Here is a 24,704-nt window from a genome sequence, read left to right on the forward strand (position 1 = left end):
CCCCTCTCCTGCTCATGGGGGGGAAGCAGGTTCGGCTGGATGGCTTGGCTGGATGTGGTGGGGCGTGGTCAGCGGTGCTACTGCTGGGGAGGTGAACGCACCTGCAGGGCATCCGCAATTACACTTCGCCAGGTTAAAAGTTTCTGGGTCCTGGATTTCAGTGTTGTTGATGTGAGTTGGGCTGTGAGCTGCAGAGCTGCAGCTGACTGAACGTGTTTGTAGCAGCAAACTTGATAAGTGTTAATAAAGATGCTGAAAAGCATGTATGTGTGGGCAGGTCTGACTCACTACTCTGACATGCAAAACATTACTCCATTGTGACCACAAATAACAGACAGTTGGTAGTAATGCAGGACAAAGTTGTTTGTTTGTTCATCTGTCTTGGCTCGTCTATCCATGGAGGAAAAACAAAGATTTGAAGAGAAACTGAATTTTGGGGATTTGTGATCCATATTCTGTTCCAGCAGCTTTATTTAAATCCCTAAAAGTGGCAACTTCTCTCGCAGAGCTCCAGTTCAGTTCCAGTTATATACATTTTCAATCTGGATGGGTAAACAATGCTACCATGGGACAGGTGAAGTACAACAACTTGATCATCATTAAAGCAAAGGTAAGCACTACATCATAGCTAGCTCAAACACACTAACTCTTACATTTTGTTGACCTGGACATTTACAGTGTGGAAAAGTGCCAGAAAGTTCACGCAGTATTAATTTGTCACATTGATGTTGTGTATTACAAGTAAAGTTATTCAAGTATTTTTCCAATGCCAGGTAAATAATTCCTACAGTTTAAATTAGAAACCACCAACAGCCTGGGTTACTGTGGAGGAGCAGGGATTGGTGCAATTTGGCCTAAGACAGGGTTAGGAGAGGTGTGTTCACATGTTGATGCCATACTTTACATCCTTCTGGCAGCTGTAAATAAACACTAATTAGTGCATCTGATAGAACATAAACTACATCAACTATCTAGCGTTAAACTCAAACAAGTTCAAAGGATTGCTAGACAGCAAAGGACCATAGTGCTGTTTTTGCCTGCTAGGTGGGCATGTCCCAGGTGAAAACTATGGATAGATTAAGAATGGGATGTCACTCAAGTTCATGTGTGTCAAAGCAAAAGAGTGAATACTTTTGGCAATATTTTGTATGCATAACCAGTCCTGTGGCGACGTTCTCCACATCAGGTACATCAGCAGGTCATGCAAACCACCTGGTCGCACTTTTTCACATGCCTTCAGGAGTACCCATTATTTACACCATGCCCATACCTCACTGCTTTGGCAGGAGCCTTGTCTTTCTGTCCTCCTATTCTTCCACATGTCCCTTGAAGACCTGAGGAACAGTCTCTATGTGCTCCTGTCATGACTGCTCCTCTTAGCAGTGCTCCACCCTCTCTTCACTGTACTAGCTCTTCCACTTTATCCCCCTTTTTCGCCATGGGTCACACTGATTCCACCAGACTTCCTTTATTCTCATGTGATATCTCACAGTGTTCTCCAGATAGGATGGCCACTCAGATGCAGATATTTTGTTACTTTATAGGCTGTTGCTGCACATGGACAAGCGCCTTATGTGCTTTGTTTTTATTTTTGGGTGCTGAGGCTTCATGGTAAATGTTTACATAAGTTGAGAACTTCCATCTTGAGAAGTTCTCATGGTCACATTTCATGTTTTGATTTTTAAGCTGCCATTGGCTCTGCTTTTCTGGAAGTAAGAAAATTGACCTTGTCCTCCTTTATGTTTCTAAGAGTGGATGATTCTTTGATGAGCAAAGTTTAAAAGCACAATGTCAATATTTAAGTTAACAGTTGTTAATTCTAACCTTGTCTTGGCTATATTCCTTTTCAGTTTTTCAATTCATTTGATAAATTAAAAAATATATACTTCATCATTAGTGACTATATGTGCATCTGTGAGTGTGGGTGTGTTTCCATATAAAACTTACCTTTCTTCAATAGTTAGATCTGGCATCCACAACTTTGCAGTAGGAAATGTTATATTTTTAAGTCCACAGAAATCATCTGGGTTCCAATATATGTAATCATTCCACCAATGCTACACAGGATGGTGTGAAAGAGAAGAAAAAGATACAAGCAGAGAAAAACAGAAAGAAAGGATTAAAAGAAATTATTATAACACTTTTGAATTTCAACAACGGAAAATTGTGTATTTTCAAGAGAATACTCACATATAGAACCCAAATGTAAGAAACAAGGCTCTGGTCAGTTTTCCTCTGTGAGCAAAGAAAACAACCATATAGTTAGTTCAGCCAGGCTTCAAAGTTGATTTTCCACATGTGGGGAAGGAAGGGTGAGCAATTCCCCAAAAATAGTCAAATAAAAGTTATGAAAGATAGGAATAAAAAAAAAATATTTTACATGTACACGCTTAGAAAGGATGTTTAAAAAAATGACAAAAAATGTGTTGTTACACTATTAACACATTGTGTGAATTTTAACATAACACATGTAAGAAAACATGTAAAAACATGTTAAAAGCTTAACACCCTTAATGTGTTGCACAGTTTAACACGTTTTGTGTGTTATTTTCAGACTAACAACAGGACCTAAAACTAGCAGCTCAGTAATTGGGTGTTATCCCTGTTTTTAATCAATTACACTGTAAATTAGCAATGTATTATAACTATACTAACTGAATAGGTAAAATGTTTAGTTATTGTTTGTTTTCCACAATCCTATCCCTATTACTTTCAACAAATAAAATATTTTATGATGTAATGTGGACCAAGGTGGTGTATGGTGTACTAAAATTCTGAAAGAAGATTAATCTTTTATTTCTCAATGTGTATGGTATAACAATTATTGGCCATGGCTTCTTCTACTATAACTATAAGTATCCACACAGAACATGTGAATTAAGGCACTAAAATTGAAGTGAAAGTAGAAAATTAAATAAATAAGAATACACATGCTGAAAATTGAATCAAATTCTGCCCAGACCTTCCAGTATCATTTACCAGTTTATCCTAATGTATTGAAAATATATCTGTGAAACTTTGAATTTTTATAAAATATAGGAGCTATATAAGAGTTTTGAGTTAACTTTACATAGCTAACCTTTATCCTTTATGTGACAGTCATTACAACAGCCTCAAAAAATTATATATATATAATCTTAAAAGCTATGCACCACAATTTCACTGATGAAAGTGCATTAAAGTATAGGAATTAGTTTTATTATACAGTACACTACAATGTTGACTGAATGTGGACGACAACATTTTCCAGTGGAAAAAGCTAATGATTAGTTTGTTTGTTTGTTTGTTTTAGAAGGGGACTTATTCAGATAAAAGAAAAAGAAGCAAACATTCTTTCAGGTTTAATTAAAAGGAAAATACAGAAAGATTAAAAAACTAAACAGTAAGGAAACGAATAGTCACACTGAAAACAGATCATGGAAAACAGAATTCAAAAATCCAAAAAACATAAAACATTGGGTCAAAGACCCAGAACAATGACCTATTCATTTTTGAAAGGCAGCAACATTAGCCAGAACAACTTACCACATCTAAGATGGCTTCAACTGCCATAATATGTTCTACCATTGTAACATCTCTGTAATTTCTCACAGGCCTTGTCATAATGTACTTGTCCTTGTCTTGGGTCAGGTTCAGGTAGTTTATAATGTCAACATAGCTGCAGTTTTTATGACTATTCCCTTCATTTTCTGAAATGATATAAAGACACATTGTCAATGAATATAAAAATGGTATAAAAATGCTAACTTTTGTGCTCATCTTAAGCGCATCATAACTTTGTTTGGCCAGGATGACCACCTACAAGGCCATGTTAGTGCGAGACCTGAGAGACACAATGATGAAGCTGGAAAAAATGTTAAGATGTTTGTATTTTGTAGATCTCTATGTCTTATCTTTGATATTCAGGCAGTTTATACATTTCACTCTGATAATAGTCTAACATGGTTAGGATATTCTATCATCATGTCATGTTCTATCCAATTAATTTAATGAAACAATAACTGTGATCCAAGGAAATATCTTCTATACTGTTACTTCTTGTTTTACTTTCAATGTTAATGTAGTCTTATGTCACATTGTGTGTTATATTTCAAGCCTTTCCTCCTTTTCATTGTGTTATTTTCTATTTTTTTTTAATTTGCACTTTCCTTCCTCATCTGTCCTTTTGTCTGTGACCAGGAATCAAATGTCAATATGGCACAGTTCTCAATTTCTAAGAAGAACCTGGAAAAGTAAAAAAAACAAAACTGCAAAACTGCAAACTGCCAGAACACCAACATCATTGTCCACTATGAAGTGAGTTTTACATCACAATAGACAAAGAAAATGCCAACCAAGAAAGAACGTTCTGCTTGTGACTAAAAATAACACTTTTAAGCTCAACTGAAATTGCAGTTGAACATATCTGTCTGTGAAGGTTCTCAGTCATCCAGGTCATCGTAATCTAAGGAGCTTAGAAAGAAAAGCGTCTGGACTCCTTTAAGTTGTTTGAAGACGTTTCACCTCTCATCCGAGAAGCTTCTTCAGTTCTAGGATCAAATGGTGGAGAGTCCCAGATTTAAGCCCTGTGGGAGTATCCCCCCAGAGAGGGACAAAATCATTAGGGGGTCCCTTTGTCCCTCTCGGGGGTCTGACTATATAATTCTGACCCCTTTGGAAATGAAAGAAACCTGTGCACCTAGCTCTTGTTTATTAAAGTCATTAAAGATCTATGCTGTACAATCATTCCACCCTGGAAAAAGAACAGCTAAAATAAATTATTCAAAGCTTAAAATTATAATGACACTCATGATTAGTATATGCACATGGAATGATTTTTACAGAATTACATTTTGAGCACATTTTAGATATGTGACTCTGTATTGTGAATTAAACATACTGGCAAAGAAAACACATTTATAAATTTAAATAATTTCTGTTAACCTTGAAGAGATTGTTGTATACCTTTGGATTTGCTAGACTGTTGATCAACTTGTAGTTCTATAGTGGAGGCATTTTCCCCTAACAGAAAAGACAGTACATCATTTGTTTGATGTTTTACTCAAATCTGTATGTTTCCTAAAATAAAGAAAACATACTGAACTCCTGCTTTAAATATCCATCAATCCATCCATCCATTTTCTTCCGCTTATCCGGGGCCGGGTCGCGGGGGCAGCAGCCCAAGCAGATGAAACCCAGCCCCTTGGGTCTGCCCTGGGGCCTCCTCCTGGTGGGACATGCCCGGAACACCTCACCCAGGAGGCATCCTTGTCAGATGCCCGAACCACCTCATCTGGCTCCTTTCGATATGGAGGAGCAGCGGCTCTACTATGAGCCCCTTCCGAATGGCCCAACTTCTCACCCCATCTCTAAGGGAGAGGCCAGCCACCCTTCGGAGGAAGCTCATTTCCGCGCTTGTATCCGCGATTTCGTTCTTTCGGTCACTACCCACAGCTCGTGGCCAAAGGTGAGGGTAGGGATAGAGATTGACCGGTAAATTGAGAGCTTCGCTTTTACACTCAGCTCTGTCTTCACCACAACAGACGGGTACAGCGTCCGCATCACTGCAGCCACCACACCAATCTGTCTGTCGATCTCCCGCTCCCTTCTCCCGTCACTCGTGAACAAGACCCCGAGATACTTAAACTCCTCCACTTGGGGCAGGAACTCGTCCCTGACCCGGAGTGGGCACTCCACCATGGCCTCAGATTTGGAGGTGCTGATTCTTATTCCCACCACTTCACACTTGGCTGCGAACCGCTCCAAGGTGAGCTGGAGGCCATTACCCAATGAAACCAACAGAACCACATGATCCACAAAAAGCAGAGATGAGATCCTGCGACCACCCAAGTGAAGCCTTCCGCCACTTGGCTACGCCTAGAAATTCTGTCCATAAAAATTATGAACAGAATTGGTGACAAAGGGCAGCCCTCGCGGAGCCCATCACCCACCAGGAACTAGTCCAACTTACTGCCGGCTATGCGGACCAAGCTCTTGCAACAGTTGTATAAGGACTGAATGGCCCATAGCAATGGGCTAGACACCCCATACTCCCAGAGCACACCCACAGGACCCCCCGAGGGACACGGTCACATGCCTTCTCCAAGTCCACAAAACACATGTAGACTGGTTGGGCAAACTCCCATGCACCCTCGAGTATCCTTGAGAGGATGAAATGCTGATCCAGTGTTCCACGACCAGGACGATGCTTTAAATATTTTAATTTTTTTATTGATACAGTATATAATGAAGTTGGGATCGAAAGCAATGATATCATGAACAACAGTGCATTCAGATCATAATTATGATTGCATAAGCTGCCAGAGAGGATCTTAAAAAGAAAAAAAAACTGAACCGTGGTCATCTCTATAAAGGACTTAGTGTTGAACTGTTGTTGCAGTATTTCACAGTAAATTAAGTCACTGTTACATTTAGAGATTCTGTGCCTGAGTCCTGCTTTTTCCAAGCTGCATCTTGACAAAACCCTGCTTATCAATATAGCTATAATTTTATGCAACTATCTTCTCATAATATCCCATTAACTCATCTCACAATTCCCCTTCATTACAAATATTGATAAATTGTAGCCCCCAAATATATATTAAACTTGGGGTTTTTTTTACAGAATTTTATTTAAAGCACTTCAGTTTCTTAGATTCTAAGACTTGATTAAACAATACAATGGCAGAAAAAAACATTTTAAAATGTATAAACTGAATTTCTGTGAACTTTTGAAGTGTGTGTTCATTACCTCTGGTAAAGGTCTCATTGAACATCTGTTGGTCATCTTCAGTCTCTATGCTGGAGGCATTTCCCCCTGGCAGAAAAGAGTACATTGAGTTCAATTTTATTTATACAGCACCAAATCACAACACAACAAATCACAACTGTCACCTCAATGTACTTTATGTTGTAAGGTATTGACACTACAATAATATAGAGAAAACCCCAACAATCAGATGACTGCCTTTGAGCAAGCACTTCATAAGGCAGCAGTGATAAGGAAAAACTCCTTTTCTGTCATGGTCCCCGTGTCTCACTGGCTGGTTCGGTGTTAGTCAACATGTTTGTTTAGTTTTGTTTTGTGCTCTCTCTCCCTCCCTCGCTCTCTCTCCTCTGTGTCTGCTCTTGCCTCTGGCCCACGCACCTGTGCTGTGTGAACCTGCTGTCCAAGTTGTGCCAATTGTCAATTAATTAACCAACATCACTTTAACAAAATTAGAAATGCTTGCTTCAGAGCCTCATTTTTAATTGCTTCAATTCCTCCCTTCTTGTGACTTTTATTTTGTATACAAGGACCTAAGATGTGAGGAGAGAAGTTGAAGAGAGGAATCAGGAAAGTACAAACTGGAAAATAAGAAAGGAAGCAAGTCATTTTTTTTACGGTTGGGATCAGAGCCATCACAAGGCTCAAGTTAACTAAGCACCAGCTTACGGCAGCCAAGAGCAAATAACTTCCTAAAACATTTTTTCATTAATCATGATTTTATGTTTTTTTTAATTGATTTTGCATGTGTTAGTGATGATTCAGATATTATGGTATATATGGAAATGAATATATTATGGAGAAGGTTTTTGTGTATGTACAATACTGAGCTTTAATTTTTATGTGGAAATGCAACTCAATAGATAAATAAAACTGCACAAGCAACCACATCTGGTTTGTGCTGGAGCCTTTGTCTACAGTGGTGCCAAAACCCCGGACCAGCAGGTTGGAGTCCCCACCTGCCAGCCAGTGTTAACCTGCTAGCCAAGATGGTGTCTGAGCTAGCGGCAATGCATCTGGAGCAGCTGGTGGTGCATCAGAAGCAGCTGGGGGAGCTGCAGGTGCAAATCGAGCAGCAGACAGAAGTATTGGAAAAGCTCGTCGCTCGGTCTAGCTCCTTGCCGGCACCAGGCAAGAGCGCAGGCATCCCAGTGACTGGCAAAAAAGTGGGCTCTCTGGCTGCTCTGGTTACTGTCAGGGGAGGCCCAGGTGGAGGCTATGAGCCTCCCAGCATTTCTGAGGGCTTCCTTCCCAGATGTGTGGCGAGCCATCCTGGACCAGTTGGGTCTCTCCCCCGAGGACAATCGGTGCAAGAGGGTCGGTGTGGAAAAACTATTGAAGTGTAGATGTAAGTATAGAGTTTACAACTCTTAGCTGGACAGTGTTAGTGTTTTTTAAGATGTTTGTATTTTGCAGGTCTCCAATATGTTCTAATATTTCTTTTCACATATTTAGTCTTATCTTAAATGTAAGTTGGTGGACTGTTTATGCATTCAACCAGGCAATAGTCTAACATGGTTAGGATCAAAGGTGGGAAGTAACGCAAATACTTCTTCACAGTACTTAAGTAGAATTTTCAGGTATCCCGTACTTTTCTTGCAACTTTTTGCTTTTACTTCCTACATTTTTACACAAATATCTGTACTTTCTGCACCTTACATTTTCAAAACAGACTTGTTACTTTTGTTCAGCCATATAACATGTTTATACTCAGGTATAAAACTGCTGACATTTTGTTAAATTTAGTTGTGTAAATCCACAGAGCAGCAAGTCAGCTGATCACAGCCTGTACACGTCTGGCCTGGCAGGACAGATGTGGGGGAGAGCCATGGGGTGGTAACCACAAGTTTGGCGACTATCGCAAAGAGTGGCACAGAAGCCAAATGAGGAAGCCTGGCGAGGCGCACAGGGCAGGCCTGGCCAGGCGGACGGAGAGGAAAGCAGGACTGGAGGACGCCGCCTCAGACTTCCTCTGAGTCTTGGAATTGTTAACGGACTTTTTTAATGGACTTTTTAGTGATTTTAATTCATCGGCTGAGGCCACTTGAACTTTTACTTGGGCTGTTTTGTATATTTAAATTCTTGTTGTCCCTGGCCAAAGTATTTTATTGTTGTTTTGCTGTCTAACAAATTAGATTTTATTATGTTTTATATTTTTAAATTATATTTTAGACACTTAATTATTACAATTTATTGTTGCTGGCGACTTCAATCACACCAACTTAAAGACAGTCCTCCCCAGATTCCACCAACATGTCTCCTGCCACACCAGAGGAGACAAGACTTTAGACCATGTTTATTCCAACCTGGCTGGAGCCTACAAAGCAACACCCCTCCCCCACATTGGACAATCGGACCATCTCTCCCTGTTCCTCACACCTCGGTATTCACCACTCATCCAACGTGTGAAACCTGCTGTGAGGACAATTAAAGTGTGGCCAGAGGGGACAGACCCAGTGCTCCAGGACAGATTTAAAAACACAGACTGGAATATGTTCACCCACACAGACCTGGACCAGTACGCCTCATCTGTACTGGATTACATCTCCAAAATCACAGACAGTGTAACCACCCAGAAACGGATCACCATGTACCCCAACCAGAAGCCTTGGATGAACCGGGATGTTCGGCTCCTTCTGAAGGCCCGCAACACCGCCTTTAGGTCAGGAGATGCACACACCTACAGTACAGCCAGGGCTAATCTAAAGAAGGGTATCAAAAATGCCAAACACCATTACAAAAAGAAGGTAGAAGAACACTTCTCCAACTCCAACCCCCGACGCATGTGGCAAGGACTCCAGACCATTACAGACTACAGGACCACCAAACCGTCCCCCGCATCCTCTGATGTCTCCTTCCTCAACGAGCTCAACAACTTTTATGCTCGTTTTGAGCGAGGGAACCCCACAATCACAACCAAAGCAGACATGACGCCAGACCACCAACCTCTGACTCTCTCCCCCACCGATGTAGGAATGGTGCTGAGCAGGATCAATGTCCACAAGGCTGCAGGTCCTGATGGCATCCCCGGGCGTGTTCTCAGAGCGTGTTCTGAGGAGCTTGCAGGAGTGCTGACAGACATATTCAACCTGTCCTTGGCCCACGCAGTGGTACCGGCCTGCTTCAAATCCACCTCCATCGTCCCGATACCCAAAAACTCCAACCCATCTAGCCTCAATGACTACCGCCCAGTAGCACTCACCCCCATCATCACAAAGTGCTTAGAGCAGCTGGTCCTAGCACACTTCAAATCCTGTCTCCCCCCCACCCTGGACCCCCACCAATTCGCATACCGCCAGAACAGGAGCACAGAGGATACAGTCTCCATCGCACTGCACTCTGTCCTCTCACACCTGGACAACAACAACACCTACGCCAGAATGCTGTTTATAGACTTCAGTTCAGCATTCAATACAATCCATCCCTCACAACTCATCAGGAAACTGACAGACCTGGGCATCAGTTCCCTCATGTGCAAACGGTTACTGGACTTCCTGACCAACCGCCCCCAACATGTCCGGCTGGATAACCGCTGCTCATCTACAATCACAATGAACACCGGTGTACCACAAGGCTGTGTGATGAGCCCTTTCCTCTACTCCCTCTTCACCCATGACTGCAGACCTGCCGATGGTTTCAACACCATCATTGAGTTTGCAGATGACACCACGGTGATTGGCCTCATCAGTGAGAACGATGAGACCGCCTACAGGGAGGAGGTGGATCGTCTGGCTGAGTGGTGCGACACAAACAACCTGCTGCTTAACACTGAGAAGACCAAGGAGCTCATCGTGGACTACAGGAGGAATGCTGACCCACATCCACCCATCTATATTAAAGGGACGGCTGTGGAGCGTGTGAGCAGCTTCAAGTTCCTGGGAGTTCACATCTCCGAGGATCTCATCTGGACAACCAACTGCTGCAAGCTGGTCAAGAAGGCTCACCAGCGCCTCTTCTTCTTGAGGACTCTGAGGAAGAACCACCTGTCCTCAGACATCCTGGTGAACTTCTATCGCTGCACCATCGAGAGCATCCTGACCAACTGTATAACAGTCTGGTACGGGAACTGCTCTGCCTCGGACCGGAAGGTGTTGCAGAGGGTTGTGAAAACTGCCCGACGCATCGCCGGAGAACCACTTCCTGCCATAAAGGACATCTACAGGAAGCGATGTCTGAAAAGGGCTGGGAAAATCATCAGAGACCCCAGTCACCCATCACATGGACTCTTCACCCTCCTGCCCTCTGGGAGGCGCTGCAGGAGCCACCAGACTAAGACCACCAGGTACCGGAACAGCTTCTTCCCTGCAGCTGTCAGAGTCCTGAACTCTGCCTCCTGACATCTGACCCACGTTAAACACATGGACTGGACATACACACACCCACAACCACCTACACACACAATGGACAACTGTACCCTCATACACACAATAATAACATGGACTGAACCACCACTCACAACCATTAGCACTTTATATAGCCTCTGTAGAAATTATCCACATATCTCACTTATCTTAACTGCACTACTGTATAATTCTGTGTAAATAATCATTCTGTACAATACAATAATTTTTAATTCTACAACTGTTTATAACCTGCATAGTTCACATTTCTGTATAGCTGTATATCTCATATTTCTGTATAGTTTTTTAATTTCATATTCTGTATAGTTTTTCATATTTATATCCTGTTCGTAGCCTGTACATAGCTTGTACTCACTACAGCCTGTACATACTTATAGTTATAGCATATTCATAACATACTTCATACCGTGTACATTATAACATACTATAATAGACCCATTTCTGTAATATATATATATATATATGTAATATATAATATCGATATTATTGCTAATATATATTGTAATATATCTATATCATGGCTAAAGCACTTCTGGATGGATGCAAACTGCATTTCGTTGCCTTGTACCTGTGACATGTGCAATGACAATAAAGTTGAATTCTATTCTATTCTATTCTATTAATTTTAATTTTTCTACTGCCTTAGCTCCCCCACTTCTCTTCCTGTTTTAGAAGGGTTTCCCTTCTGTCAGAGAAGCCACATACACATTTGAAATTATTCTGAGTTGTGATCTTTTTTTTCCCCTACACTGTGTCACTACACTGCAATCTTAGGCTACGTCCACACTAGCCCGGATAAATTTGAAAACGGTGTTTTCGTCTGAAAACGCTCTGCGTTCACACTCTTTTTTAGTCGTTTTCACAGAGTTGTGCATCCACATTGAAACGGCCAAAAACGCTTACGCTCCAGTACTGCGCATGCGTGAAACGCAAGACGTTTCAACCTGCCTCATTTCTGTCTGCCGTTTGTTTACTTTCCGGTCTTTGAAACTTTGCGGCAAAATGTCGAGGAAAAGCACCGAGTTTTTTAAACGGACTAACAATGAGGTGGAGTTGTTGCTGCGAGTAACACAAAAGTACAAAATGGCAAAAGCGAGTGAGAATTAGAGAATTTGAAGAATAGCTATCTGAAGCATGTACAAACTGATATTAATCTTTAATAGGGCTGTCAAAATTGAGAGCAAACAAAACAACTGCTTTATAATGGGTCACATGACTGCATTAGATGACTAAAATGTGTTATCATTTTCAGAAAGGCTCCGGGTTTGCTGTCCACACAGCCCAGGATTCAAGGAGGCTTTCCGTAAAAAGGGAAAGACCATCTCTGAATCGAAGAGGAGGCATAAGGGTACATCTTTCAACATCTTACAGTGCTGTGATTGCAGCCATTTCCCAAGTCTGTGAATGGTACTGATCAATTGTCTTTGATCAGTGGTTGTTGATCAATGTCATGAACATTTGCATATTAATGAGCAAGAAATTGACCTCACAATTCATTGTTGGCCCATGGTGCTAGTTTCAGACATTATGCAGATGTACTGTTTATAAGGTTGAGGAAAACTGCATTTAGCTGAGACTAAAGAGGTCATTTGGATAAGTGAAGAAACTTGAAAACTCTACATCCAAATGAACATAATCAACTTTTTGGGAGTCCTCCATGAAGTTTTCCATCCCTGAGCGAGTGAGTGAGAAGAGAGTGGCGAGCAACCCACCATGCAGCTCGGTTAGGCTCGTCTGTCCATTGGTAAGACACAGGTACCTAACTTCTAGTGAGTGTTTCTACTGTGGAATGAGATGACGTTCTGTCGAACTGCCTCGTGTGCCAGAAGGTTAAGCCCAGCAGTAACTTTAGAGATACTGGCGGGCACAATAAATGATGACATATGTAAAATGTAAGAAGTGCAAGTTTCATGTCCAATCTGTTTTCCTTTGTGGGTTTCATGAATAAGAAGAGTCAATTAAGGGCAGAGCCAGCCAAGGTCCAACCATTGGTTGAGTGAGTTCCTCCCAAAAGCAAACAATTTCAACACTTTTTGGGCTTTGCTCCTTTTTACCAACGACTTATTATTGGTGAGTATTTGGATTTTTGCAAGATTGCCTTGCTGTTCACCCACTTAGCTCCTCAAGGTTGCCTTTCACTGGGATAACTCGTGTTGACAAAGCTTCGACGCCCTGAAACAACGTTTCGCTCCTACTATGATCCTGGTTCATCCTGAGGAACCATCCTGGGCTCTCATTTTTTACTCATTTTAGCTTTACCATAACCCAGGGGTGGGCAACTCCAGGCCTCGAGGGACAGTGTCCTGCAGGTTTTAGATGTGTCCTTGATCCAACACAGCTGATTCAAATGGCTAAATTACCTCCTCAACATGTCTTGAAGTTCTCCAGAGAGGTAATGAACTAATCATTTGATTCAGGTGTGTCCTGCCGGTGTCCTGCAGGTTTTAGATAGCAGGTTTTATAGGTTTTAATAACCTATAAACCAGGTTCTCTCAATGTGAAGCCTAATACTTTGTCTTGAAAATTCTCTTCCGATGAGTCTGTGAAGGAGGAGACCATTTTGCTTCCCTCATGTGTAATCCGATCCCTCACCTGGGAGATTAAGGCTACGTTCACACTGCAGGCGAAAGCGCATCAAATCCAATTTTTTTGACCCTATGCGACCCATATCCAATCATGGTATGACAGTGTGAACGGATATTTTCAAATCCAATCTGGGTCACTTTCGTATGTGGTACTGAATCCGATACATATCCGATGTTTTCGAAAGCGACTGCTGTTTGAACGGTCATGTCGCATTAAATCCGTCTTTTACGTCACTGACACAAGACAGATGCCAATTATCAGCGCCGGAGAAGACATCGTGAACGCTTCCTAGATGTTAGTGAAACTGTTGGGAAGACAACGTTGGAGAAACGTGAACATTTTATTTGTACTGTATAATCTGCAGATTCTGACAGAAATCTGCAACGATCCTTTGAAGCACCGCTCCTCTCTAAAACAGCAATAAGGATAATTATTAGGTTATTTACATTATTATGTAAATAACAAAATAACTTAAAGCAAAAATTGGGAAACGTAAAGTCCGAAGTCTTTATATTAAGGGCCATCAGTCAAACAATATTGTTTGCTCTGGGTCTAAACAGAGCGCGTTGTGTGTGACGTCTTCTTTTGCGCATGCGGGCCGCTTTGAGCGTTCACACTAGAGCATGTTTGCTGTCGCATTTTATTTGTAGTGTGAACAAGAAGACAAAAAAATCGGATTTGATCAAAAAATCGGAATTGAGCATTAAGATCTGCAGTGTGAACGTAGCCTAAGTCACTCATCCGGGATGTCCAGCAAGCAGAGCCAGACTAGGAAATGGACCACCTAACTGCACCCCCCACCCCCACCCCCCACTCAATGTGCAATATCACTGATCACACTGCACCTCTCAATGCACCTGCTAGTTAGATGGCATGTATGTGTATGTATATAGATGTAAGCGTGTATGTGGAAATATGTGTGTGTATGTATGTACGGATGCATGTATGTATATATACATATGTGTATGTATGTGCATGTATGTTTGCAGGTGTATGTATAACTTGTACATATCTTTCTTGTGTAAATGTAAATTTGTCTGTTATTGTGTAAATATTTACGCTATTGTGTACTCCACACACGGAGAGATGCCAAACTGCCTTTCACTGTTCTTGTAACAGTGACAATAAAAAGCTATTCTATTCTATTCTAACTATCTAACTTATCTGCCATTAAAGGTGAGGTTTTCAGTACTCTTGTGGACTGCAGATGATCCAGTTCCCCTTGATCAGTCTCTGTCTGCCTCTGGCTCCTGGGAGCCATTATTTTGGATTCCAACCCTTATTTTCAAGTACATTTTGTCACACACACACATACACACTCCCCACTTGTCACTCTCTCCATCTCTCTCTCACACACATTAACATGAACGCACGCACACCACATAAAGATTGTTGATTTATGTACTGTCCATTTTCACATTTTTGTGTTCCAGGTGCTGCATATTTTTTTTTTTTAAAAGAAGTTTTGAAGTGTTTTTTCATTACCTCTGGTAATCGTCTCATTGAGTGTCTGTCGGTCATCTTGCAGCTCTACGCTGGAGGCATTTCCCCCTGACAGAAAAAAGTACATTCAATTCAATTTTATTTATATAGCACCAAATCACAGCACAACAGTCACCTCAATGGACTTTAAATAATGACCCTATAATAATATAGAGAAAACCCCAACAATCAGGTGACCGCCTGTGAGCAAACACTTGGCAACATTGGTAAGGAAAAACTCTCTTGTAACAGGAAGAAACCTCTGGCAGAACCAGGCTCAGGATGGGGGAGCCATCTGTGACAACTGGTTAGGGGTGAGGGGGGGGAAGATGAGACAAAAGACAAACTGCATTTCTTCTACAGAGTAGAAGAACCCCCCTGAGCCCTGACCGTGGCTCAGGCGGTTGGGAAGCGCACCTGCGCACCGGTTCGATCCCCGGCCTTTCTGTCCTGGCCTTTCTGTCCTGGTCGTTGTGTCCTTGGGCAAGACACTTTACCCTACCGCCTACTGGTGTTGGCCAGAGGGGCCGATGGCGCGATATGGCAGCCTCGCCTATGTCAGTCTGCCCCAGGACAGCTGTGGCTACAACCGTAGCTTGCCTCCACCAGTGTATGAATGTGAGCGTGAATGAATAATGGCGTTGTAAAGCGCTTTGGGTGCCTTGAAAAGTGCTATATAAATCCAATCCATTATTATTATTATTATATAAACAGATAGTGATGAAAAAAGGGAGGGTAAAGAAAGAAAACACTCATAGACACCCTGTCAAGATCAGGTGACCCTGAATCCTTCACATCATTTTGCTGCAATGGGCCTATGCTGTTGGGGATTTCACATGACACACTAAATTTAGAGATATTCTGCAAATTCAAGAAAGCAGTCCTACATATTTGTTTTATATGTGCACTTAAGAACATATCCTTCAATCAGCCCAGCCGCAGCACGAGGATCTGCTACAGTACTTTGCCCACACACAGGTTGAATGTAGACTATAATAGCAAATTAGCTAGCTACTTTATAAGTACAGAGTTGTTTTTGTGAGACACTGAATCAACCTAGGGACAGTCTACCTCAGCATTATGTGTAGAAAAAAAACAAACAAACAAAAAAACTGCCATATACATTTAATGTTTAGTCTGATTATCTCATAAAGATTTGCTGTAGTATGATATAATGATTTGATAAGGGACTAGTTGTGTTTTGACAAATGCATACAATTAAAACATTCTCGAGCAATTTTTAGCTGTTCCTCTCACAGATTTCATTCTTATTACAAGCAAAAACACTCAGTGTAAGTGTTTTTTATTTTCAAGTGTAATATGACATTTAACATGTGTAGCTTTTCTGTCTTATTTTATCTTCATGAGATAAAAATTTATAGGTGTATCAATGCTCAATAATCAGTATTATTGACAGTAATAAAGGTCCCGATGCTTGGTTGGGATAAAAGATTTTTTATGAAGGAAAGGAAACATTCCTTTTTTCAGCGAATGATCACTTCAGTGAGAAATGAAAATATGATGGGACAGGATGAAAACTAATTTCAGTGTGCCAAACATTTAATTTCAGTTTTGTCCTATTTATAATTGCTGCCTTGGTGATGAAGATATTTTTCATGATTTTTTAGATGCATGAAACAACATAGTAAGATCATGTTGGGCACCAAGTATTTAAAATGCAGTTTTGATAGTGCTTTTGAAGAATGTAGTTTAGTGCAAACGTTTTGAATAATTTTGATATCATAACCTACGCCTGAGGAAAAACATAACCCAGAGAGAATCAACTTTTGATAGTTTGGGGGCGGAGCCCAAAGGAGGACGGGGTACTGATGTTATTGGTCACTTTGAAAGATACTTCAGGCTACATCATTAAACTGAGTTACACTGCAGCAGCGTTGTCTTAAACCGTATTTGTTAACAATTTGGATAAAAAGATTGCCGAATTAATAATTAACAATTATTGTTTGCTGTGTAACAGTGGAAATACTGACAACAGTCACTGGATTACATTACTGCTGAAGAAACTGTTTAAATCTGAGGATTCTAAGGCAAGTTCTGAAGCCTCTGCACTGCTGTCCCTGTATTATATAGTTTTTGTGATTTAAAAAATAAAACATTTAAACAGCAAAATTTAAACCTGCCAACAAAAAGTTGCTCAGTCTGCAGCAAGGACATGTTACAGCACATACTGTTATGTTTTTGCTCGCAAATTATTGTTATATTCCCCTAAAAAGCTCCAGGGGATGAGGGAAAGTAACAAAAGGTTTACAGGTTGAAAAAAGGAGACAGGGAGGTAAAATGGTTAAATTAACAGGTTTTATTAATGTTTCTATTAATAAAAGAAAGAAAACAACAAAACTCAGGAATTGATCAATAAACTGAAAATAAGCCAAAAAAGGGTCGGTACCCAAACACACTCCTCTCTGCAGAGAAGGCGCAATTAACCACCATACACACCGCTCACTAGCTGCAACCCAACAAGGCTTTCTGGCACTACAGCTCACCTTTCTCTGGCCTTAAGTGTTCTTAATTGCTGATGGGAGTCAGCTGTACAAAAAAAGCTGGCTCCTAAGGCAGGAGATATGGCAGGACACACCCACACAAGGTCAATTTCAGGAGGAGGCCCTGCTAGGGCCATAACAGTTATGAAATAAAAATAATTCCATGTAAATGCACTTGAATTCTCTGCACATCATTTATGATCAATATAAAGAAATGGAGTTAGGATGGTCATCCATTCTTAACTTTAAAAAATGCAAGAAAGAAAGATCATTCCCCTCTGACCACTGCACAATTTCCTGAACACTTTTTTTTTTCTCCTGAACACTTCTTAATAGAAATTAAGCATAATTTAATCTGTCTGTAGTTGTCATTAGGAATTAGTATTTGGATGTCCAATCATCCACAGCCGATTTAGAGGGTTGTAGAAACCACAATTTTGTAGGCAGGAAACGGATATTGCTTTTTATATACAAAGTGTATAATACTAAATATTTACAAATATCAAAATCAGGTAAATGGCTATTAGAAATTAAATCTTGGACACAAAACACACACACACACACTACAAAAATTTGCAGGTACATTGATGACCAATCTAAATAAACTTTTCTAGAGCAAGAACGTTTCTTTTATTATATCCAAAACTTGTAATGCTCCGCTTTCTGGTTTCTCCTTATCTTTCATTTTTACAATTTAATTGTAAAAATGAACATTACATTACATTTCTGAAATACACATATTTGTATTGTGTTGGAAGCAGAGCAAGATTTTATAATTCAATTTATAATCCCTTGTGCCCACAAGAGATGTACCCTGAGTGAAGGCAGCACATAATATACATGTTGCAATCATCCTTTCTTCTTAACCAGAAAAAAAGCCTTAAATGGTAAAGCAGCAGAAATTATAACCTGTATGAATTTTTAAAAATTCAAAAATTAAATGCACTTACCCATGAAGAAGAGCAGGAAGAAGAAACCTGTAATCATTGTGGCTTTGAAAGATCAGTGAGGATCATCGCCCTCTCTGTGGGCAGGAGAGGATTCCTGCTCTATTAATGTAATGCCCTAGAAGAGGGCAGGGCAAATATAAAGACCAATCGTGGTTTTATCCCAATATCAATCCTAAGACCAGTGTCTTAGGCAATAGACAGAGCAATTAAACTGAGTGAAAATTTTAAATGCTACAGTTAAAAATCTTGTGACCAGCATTGCATCATGTATCACACATTCATAAGTGTCACAGTGGGGCCAAAAGTCTGACAAATCACAGGTTTGAAAATATAATATGAAGACAATTTTGTATAAAAACAAAAGTTAAATCATAAAATTTGGTTTGTCACAATTTATATACAGATGAGACCAAAATTGTTAGTCCCTATTTTAAAAAAGCAAAACAAAACAAAAAAACAGGGTCAGTATTACTAGCCCCCTGAAAAAGTGGCAAACCACTGCTGTGCAATTATGTGCTTTAACTTCGTAATGCTCAAAGCTTGTAAAATCAAGTTAAAACTGAGGATTATCTTCCAGTTTACAATTAGTATTAAACAGCAAAAAAAAGTTTTGAGAATGCATCAAGCTGACAACAAAAGAAATCCGTTTAGAAATAACTATTGATGCTCACAAAGCAGGAGATGGATATATAAAGTTACACAGGATTTCCAAGTGTCAAGAACTGGAGTGAGAAGAATCATCAAGAAATTCAAAGAGAGGCACACAGTACAGAACAAGCCTGGCAAAGGTAGGAAGTCAAAATATTTTAAAGACTGGAAAGAAAACTAGTGACTAAACCAACTTGGGAACTGTAGTGTCAAAGAAGACGATCACTAAACCCCGCACAGCAACCGCCTGCAAGGTTGCAGAATTAAAAAAAACAAAACACCACACACACAAACACACACTACTGCAGAAGAGAGAACTTCAAACCAGGCTGAATTATGCTAAGGACAGCCTTAATATTATGCATACTGGAAGCATGTGCTTTGGGCAGATAAGATGAAACTAGAGGTCTTTGAAAATACTAAACTACTACAGGGGACGGTGGAAGTTTAGTGATGCAATAAAATACATAAAATGTGAATGTATTTTTATTATTAATATTATTGTTTCAAAAGTGATATGACAGATAGCAAGCTTAAGCAACAAACAGACACTGGCTTCTTGCATTTTATAAGAAGTAACTTGATATAAAAAACAGGTTTCTTGGAAGAATCCAAACATATGATACATTAAGATGCTGAAGCATTTGACCATCCACAAATACAAGGCTCATGTTCATTCTTTGTTTTAGATGTTGATGTAAAACAACTCGAAAACAACACAATATGTATCTGGGAAATTAAAATGTAAAAGTATTTGAATTCACAACAACCACTCAAGGCTGATGTTCATGCTGTGTGTTTGAGATATTTATGTAAAGCGAATTGAAAACAGCAGTAATTGCAGTATATAGATGTTCATAATGTATCTGGGAAATCATTTCTTCACTGGCTCGGGTAAAATCAGGATGTGGGTAAATGCTTTTACTAGTTTGCGTCTTTATTTTCAGCATATTAAGATTTTAGAAGTGGTGTGAGAGACCACAACAAGTGCTCCATCAGCATAGGGAGTGACTGGAAAAGCTGAGAAAGTTACTGACAGTGTAGGTTTTCAGTTATCCGGGTCATGGTCGTCTAAGAAGCTTGGAGATATATTTCCTGAAGATGTTTCACACTTTATCTAAGAGGCTTCTTCAGATTTTAAAACTGGAAAAGTTTATATTATTGACATAAATGTTTTTGTCATTCTCATCAGAGATTTACTGATAAAACTCAATTGTCTTCTACTGGTAATTTTCATGTTCAAGCATGTATTGACACCAGGACATAAATGCATGTACTTTAGTGTCAGAGTCAGCTTTATGCAGCTTAGGGTTCAATTCTCTTATAAGGACAAAAACAAAACAAAAGAAACTAATATAAATTGCTCCTTTTTTGTGGACATTATCACTAAGGCTACGTCCACACTAGGGATGGGTATCGTTTAGGTTTTATCCGATACTAGTACCAAACCGGTACTTTTGAAACGGTGCCGGTGCTTAAACGGTGCTCGAACCAGTGCTTAAAGAATGGAGAACACACACTTTGTCCAAAAACCTCTCATGTTTAACTGTTTTTTTGAAAAAAGATAACAATGTTAGCCTTTTCTGCAGCTATAGGGGATATATGGTGTCACTCTTGGGTGGAAGCAGTGCTTAATCAATGGAAAAAACACCAACTTTGTCCAAAAACCTCTCATGTTTAGCGGTTTCCCACTTTTTCTTTGGTCATTTTAGCCTTTTTGGCCAGGGTGAAGGGAGTATCTGCCATCAAACAAGAAGACAGCTGCATGTAACTATGATGGTGTTTGCTAGTTCACCTTACATGCATTAATTTAATAACGTGGTTAGCCTACTCAACGTAAATTACACACGAACAACATTAAGCTACTCACGCAGAGAAGAACGGCTGCTGCTGCCATCATCATGCCGTCATCATTTCTGCTACGCTGGCAGGGCTAGGGGCCAGGACTCTACTCTTCGGGTTTTTGGGGGATGTTGCTAACTCCGGGTCCGATAACAGGCAACCCACCCACAGTAGATGTGCTTGGTGTGAGGTCTCGCAGCAAGCTATCAAATATGGGGCATTTCTCGGCTTTTAACAAAATGCTATACGTCGCTAGGTGTTTCATCAGATTAGAGGAGTTACCTCCTTTGCACAGTACCACCTTAAAGCACTTATTGCAGGCTGCTGAGTTTGCATTTTTGCTGTGAAGTACAGCCAGACTTTTGACCGTTTTGCCTTGGGCATTTTTAATCTTTAGCTCTGCTCTAAAAGAACATACGTACCTGGGCCCGCCTACTACGCTTGCAAAGGTACAATGATTGGCTAGAATCCAAAGTGTATGACATCTCAGGAAAAAAAAGCACCGAAATAAAGCACCGAAATAAAGCACCGAAATGTGCGCTGCTTTTCGGTCTGGTTACTACCGTTTATGTCAGAACCGATACCCGTACCCATCCCTAGTCCAGACACACAGTAGCGGTTTTTGATACGGGCGACACGGGCGGTTGCCCGGGGCGGCATCGTGGTGGGGGGCGGCATCGTGGTGGGGGGCAGCATCACGGGCATCGGCAAAAAAAAAAAAAAAAAAAAAATTGCTCGTACTCATGCTGCCCCGACATGATGCCAGCGCATTTTGGGAATGTCGTAGGCACCGATCAGTTTTCTATCGCCCATTTGCTGGGAGTAAGGGCGCCCTCCGTTTGCGAGGTGCGCCTGCTGCTTGCGGCAAAGGGAGGAGAGGGCGGGGCAGCGGGGGATTCTCTGGCTGGCTGGAGCAGCATCTAATAACCAACTCACAAAATAAAACAAAATAAAAACAAACCAACAAACACGAAAACACCAGACATTATGATACAGACTTGTAACTTTTTTCGAAATTCAATACTCGAAAAGTGAGCGCGAGAGCCCTCGGTGCGCCTGCTCGCTGCTGAAGTCAAAGTAAACTTTATTGTCATCTCCGCTACATACAGTCCAGTATATAGAGAGACGAGACGACGAGGCTGCAGTTACTGCAGTGCAAGTAAACAAACAATATAGTAAGAAAATAAATGTCACGGGTTGCTTAGAGGATCGACTCGCAGGACTCCTGGGTGGCGTTCAAACAGAGATTGTTTATTACAGATCTTCACCAAGTGTATGTACAGACAGTGCGGGGTTAGTGCTATATACAAGACGTGACGGGCAGGGGTCCAGGGCTCCAGGAAAAATGGGGAAATCACACACGCGCTCAAAACAGCCTCTCTCCTCTCCGCTAGTGACCTGTCACTCCTTCCACACTCCACACGGGGAAACACGGGAACCGGTCCGGGGAATCTAGGAACAAAGGAACACGTTAAGTCTCTGAGACAGAGCCACGGGAAACTTGAGCTGGGTGTGTACTGACAGAAGCCTTCACAACAATCCAGCGTTGAACAGCTGATCTCCTCCTTCTGATATACCAGCTGGTCTGATGAGGCCCAGGTGTGCCCAATCCGGGAAGGCGTGGACCGAGGGCGTGAACCCGCCATGAGTTCCGCCCCGGCAAAACAGGGGAGAGAAGGGGAGAGAGAGAGGAAAAAGAGGAGAGAAGGGGGGCTAGGAGTGGAGAGATGCTGATCAGCGCCTTGCCGATCCCGCAGGTCGTGACAATAAATATACACTTTAGGACCAGGGGTAAAGGGATCAACAACAATTTAAAATTTATAATTTACAATTTGATGATTTAAAGTCTCACACACAACCCGTCGAAAGGGGAGGAGAGCCCTGCTGCTTCCAAATAGAGCACATTTCATTCATAATGTTGTAAATCCAAAACCATTATGTATTCATGATCTGAATCATGGGTTGTGTGAAATCCCAGAAATAAACCCTGGACAAAGTCAATCTGTGAAATAAGGTGTAGGTCTATTAGGTTATGTTGTGGTGATCCTCGAGTTGGGGGATGGGTGTTCATACTGTTAGGAAATCAGTTTTACCCCGGTTCTTTGATTCGTCGAGGGATCCAGAAAACGGCACCGGAACTCAGTAGTTATTTTTACAAAATCTTTATTCATCTTTATTCATCTTCATTTAAGCATGCACTTCTAGAAGGGAAGACGAGGCCGGTGTCCCTCTGCAACAATCTTCACCCCTTTGTTAGTTCCACCCAGCTTTATAGCAGCGACCCCATCATAAATCCCCCATGGTGTGCTCCAAACTCTGTCTCTGTGTGTATGCACGAGCACGTGAGTGCCTGTGTGTGCGCATACCCGCGTGTCTATGTGAGTGCTCGTGAGTGACTGTGTGTGCACGAGAGTGAATGTATGTGCGTACCTGTGTGTATGTGTGAGTGCACGTGAGTGAGTGTGCATGTGGATGTGTGAGTGTATCAGTTAAAACACTGTGAGTGTATGTCTCTTCCTAGGGGCCATAAATACCGTCTCCCCTCCAGACCACAGTTACCAAGTTAAATGTTGAGACCCCCACACAGGTATCCTCTGGGGAATTTCCACTCAGGATAAACTCCTCTTTGTCTCACAGTTCAACTGGGGAGGGTCTCCTAAGATCTACTCCTAAGTTCATGACACAGTCAGGCCTTTATTTATATCCAGGGCAGTGTCAGTGTCTCTACCATAATTCTACATTCTATCTTAACACATTTCTAAACTCTAAAACAAACTAAACATTCCTACATGTCTAAACTCTAAAATAAGCTAAACATTCCTACAAATCCCCCTTTTTATCTGCCCTATGGCAGATAAAACTACACTAAATCTTTTACCATAATGTTTTCATACTGTGACTCCCCATTTCCCAAAAGTGGTCTCCTGGTGTTGGACTTTGTATCAGATTCTCCCACAGCACGATTTATGAGTCTTACGAACAAAGCTCTGATACAAGGCACACAACAACACCCATACGTCGCTAATACTGCAGTAAAAACAGACAAAGAAACCATAATTGACATAATGAAACCTTTCCATTGCCCAAAGACAGAAATCATCCACGCTTCCAGCAGGTTATCCAATCCTGAATGCTCATACATTGTGATGGACAACGTCTTTAGGCTCTCCAGAGTTCGAGTCACAGAGCTGCCTGGAGCTGTGTTATTTAAAATAAAAGTACATTATTTTAAATTTGTACTGCCATTAAAGATGTTGGACCCAACTATTCAGCAAGTCCTTCAACTGCGTCCCTGGTAAAGTTCGCCAGTCTCATTACATTATAGTGCACATAATTGATACAATCCACATTCTTATTTGGAGTTACTGGAAAGAATGCAGAAATTATGGGAAGCTTTTCAAATCCTTCAGCAATTTGGTCTGCTACCTTAAATTCATTTAGGCGCACCCCTAGGAACCCCAATAGCATCTATATATATTGGTGATCCTATTGTAAGGTCAAACGATCCTGGTGACCGTTTGGCCAACACATGACGTCTCCGCCTGGCTGTCAGTTGAGCGGTGCCGGGCTTAGCCAGCCGCACCCCCTT

General features: G+C 41.1%; 1 protein-coding gene across 1 annotated transcript; it reads right to left on the bottom strand.

Moving 5' to 3' along the window:
- Window positions 1-880: 880 nt before the first annotated feature.
- Window positions 881-18,689, bottom strand: LOC109203133 (neuronal acetylcholine receptor subunit alpha-5-like). The gene is made up of 7 exons (XM_019362185.1): window positions 18,626-18,689; window positions 15,178-15,243; window positions 6,731-6,796; window positions 3,526-3,689; window positions 2,191-2,235; window positions 1,948-2,057; window positions 881-917 (listed from the first exon to the last, which is right to left on the bottom strand). The coding sequence occupies exons 1-7, from the start codon at window positions 18,660-18,662 to the stop codon at window positions 881-883; spliced, it is 525 nt and encodes a 174-aa protein (XP_019217730.1). The 5' UTR covers window positions 18,663-18,689.
- Between the last annotated feature and the right edge of the window lie 6,015 nt (window positions 18,690-24,704).

Source organism: Oreochromis niloticus, linkage group LG8 (assembly GCF_001858045.2).
Source record: "Oreochromis niloticus isolate F11D_XX linkage group LG8, O_niloticus_UMD_NMBU, whole genome shotgun sequence".
Taxonomy (NCBI): Eukaryota; Metazoa; Chordata; class Actinopteri; order Cichliformes; family Cichlidae; genus Oreochromis; species Oreochromis niloticus.

Bases quoted from the DNA above. Each gene is read 5' to 3' on its own strand.
- LOC109203133 (XM_019362185.1), bottom strand. From the start codon at position 18,662: ATGATTACAGGTTTCTTCTTCCTGCTCTTCTTCATGG. The intron at 15,244-18,625 runs GTAAGTGCATTT...TTTTTCTGTCAG, and splicing joins CTTCCTGCTCTTCTTCATGG to GGGGAAATGCCTCCAGCGTA. The intron at 3,690-6,730 runs GTAATGAACACA...ATATCATTTCAG, and splicing joins CAATGAGACCTTTACCAGAG to AAAATGAAGGGAATAGTCAT.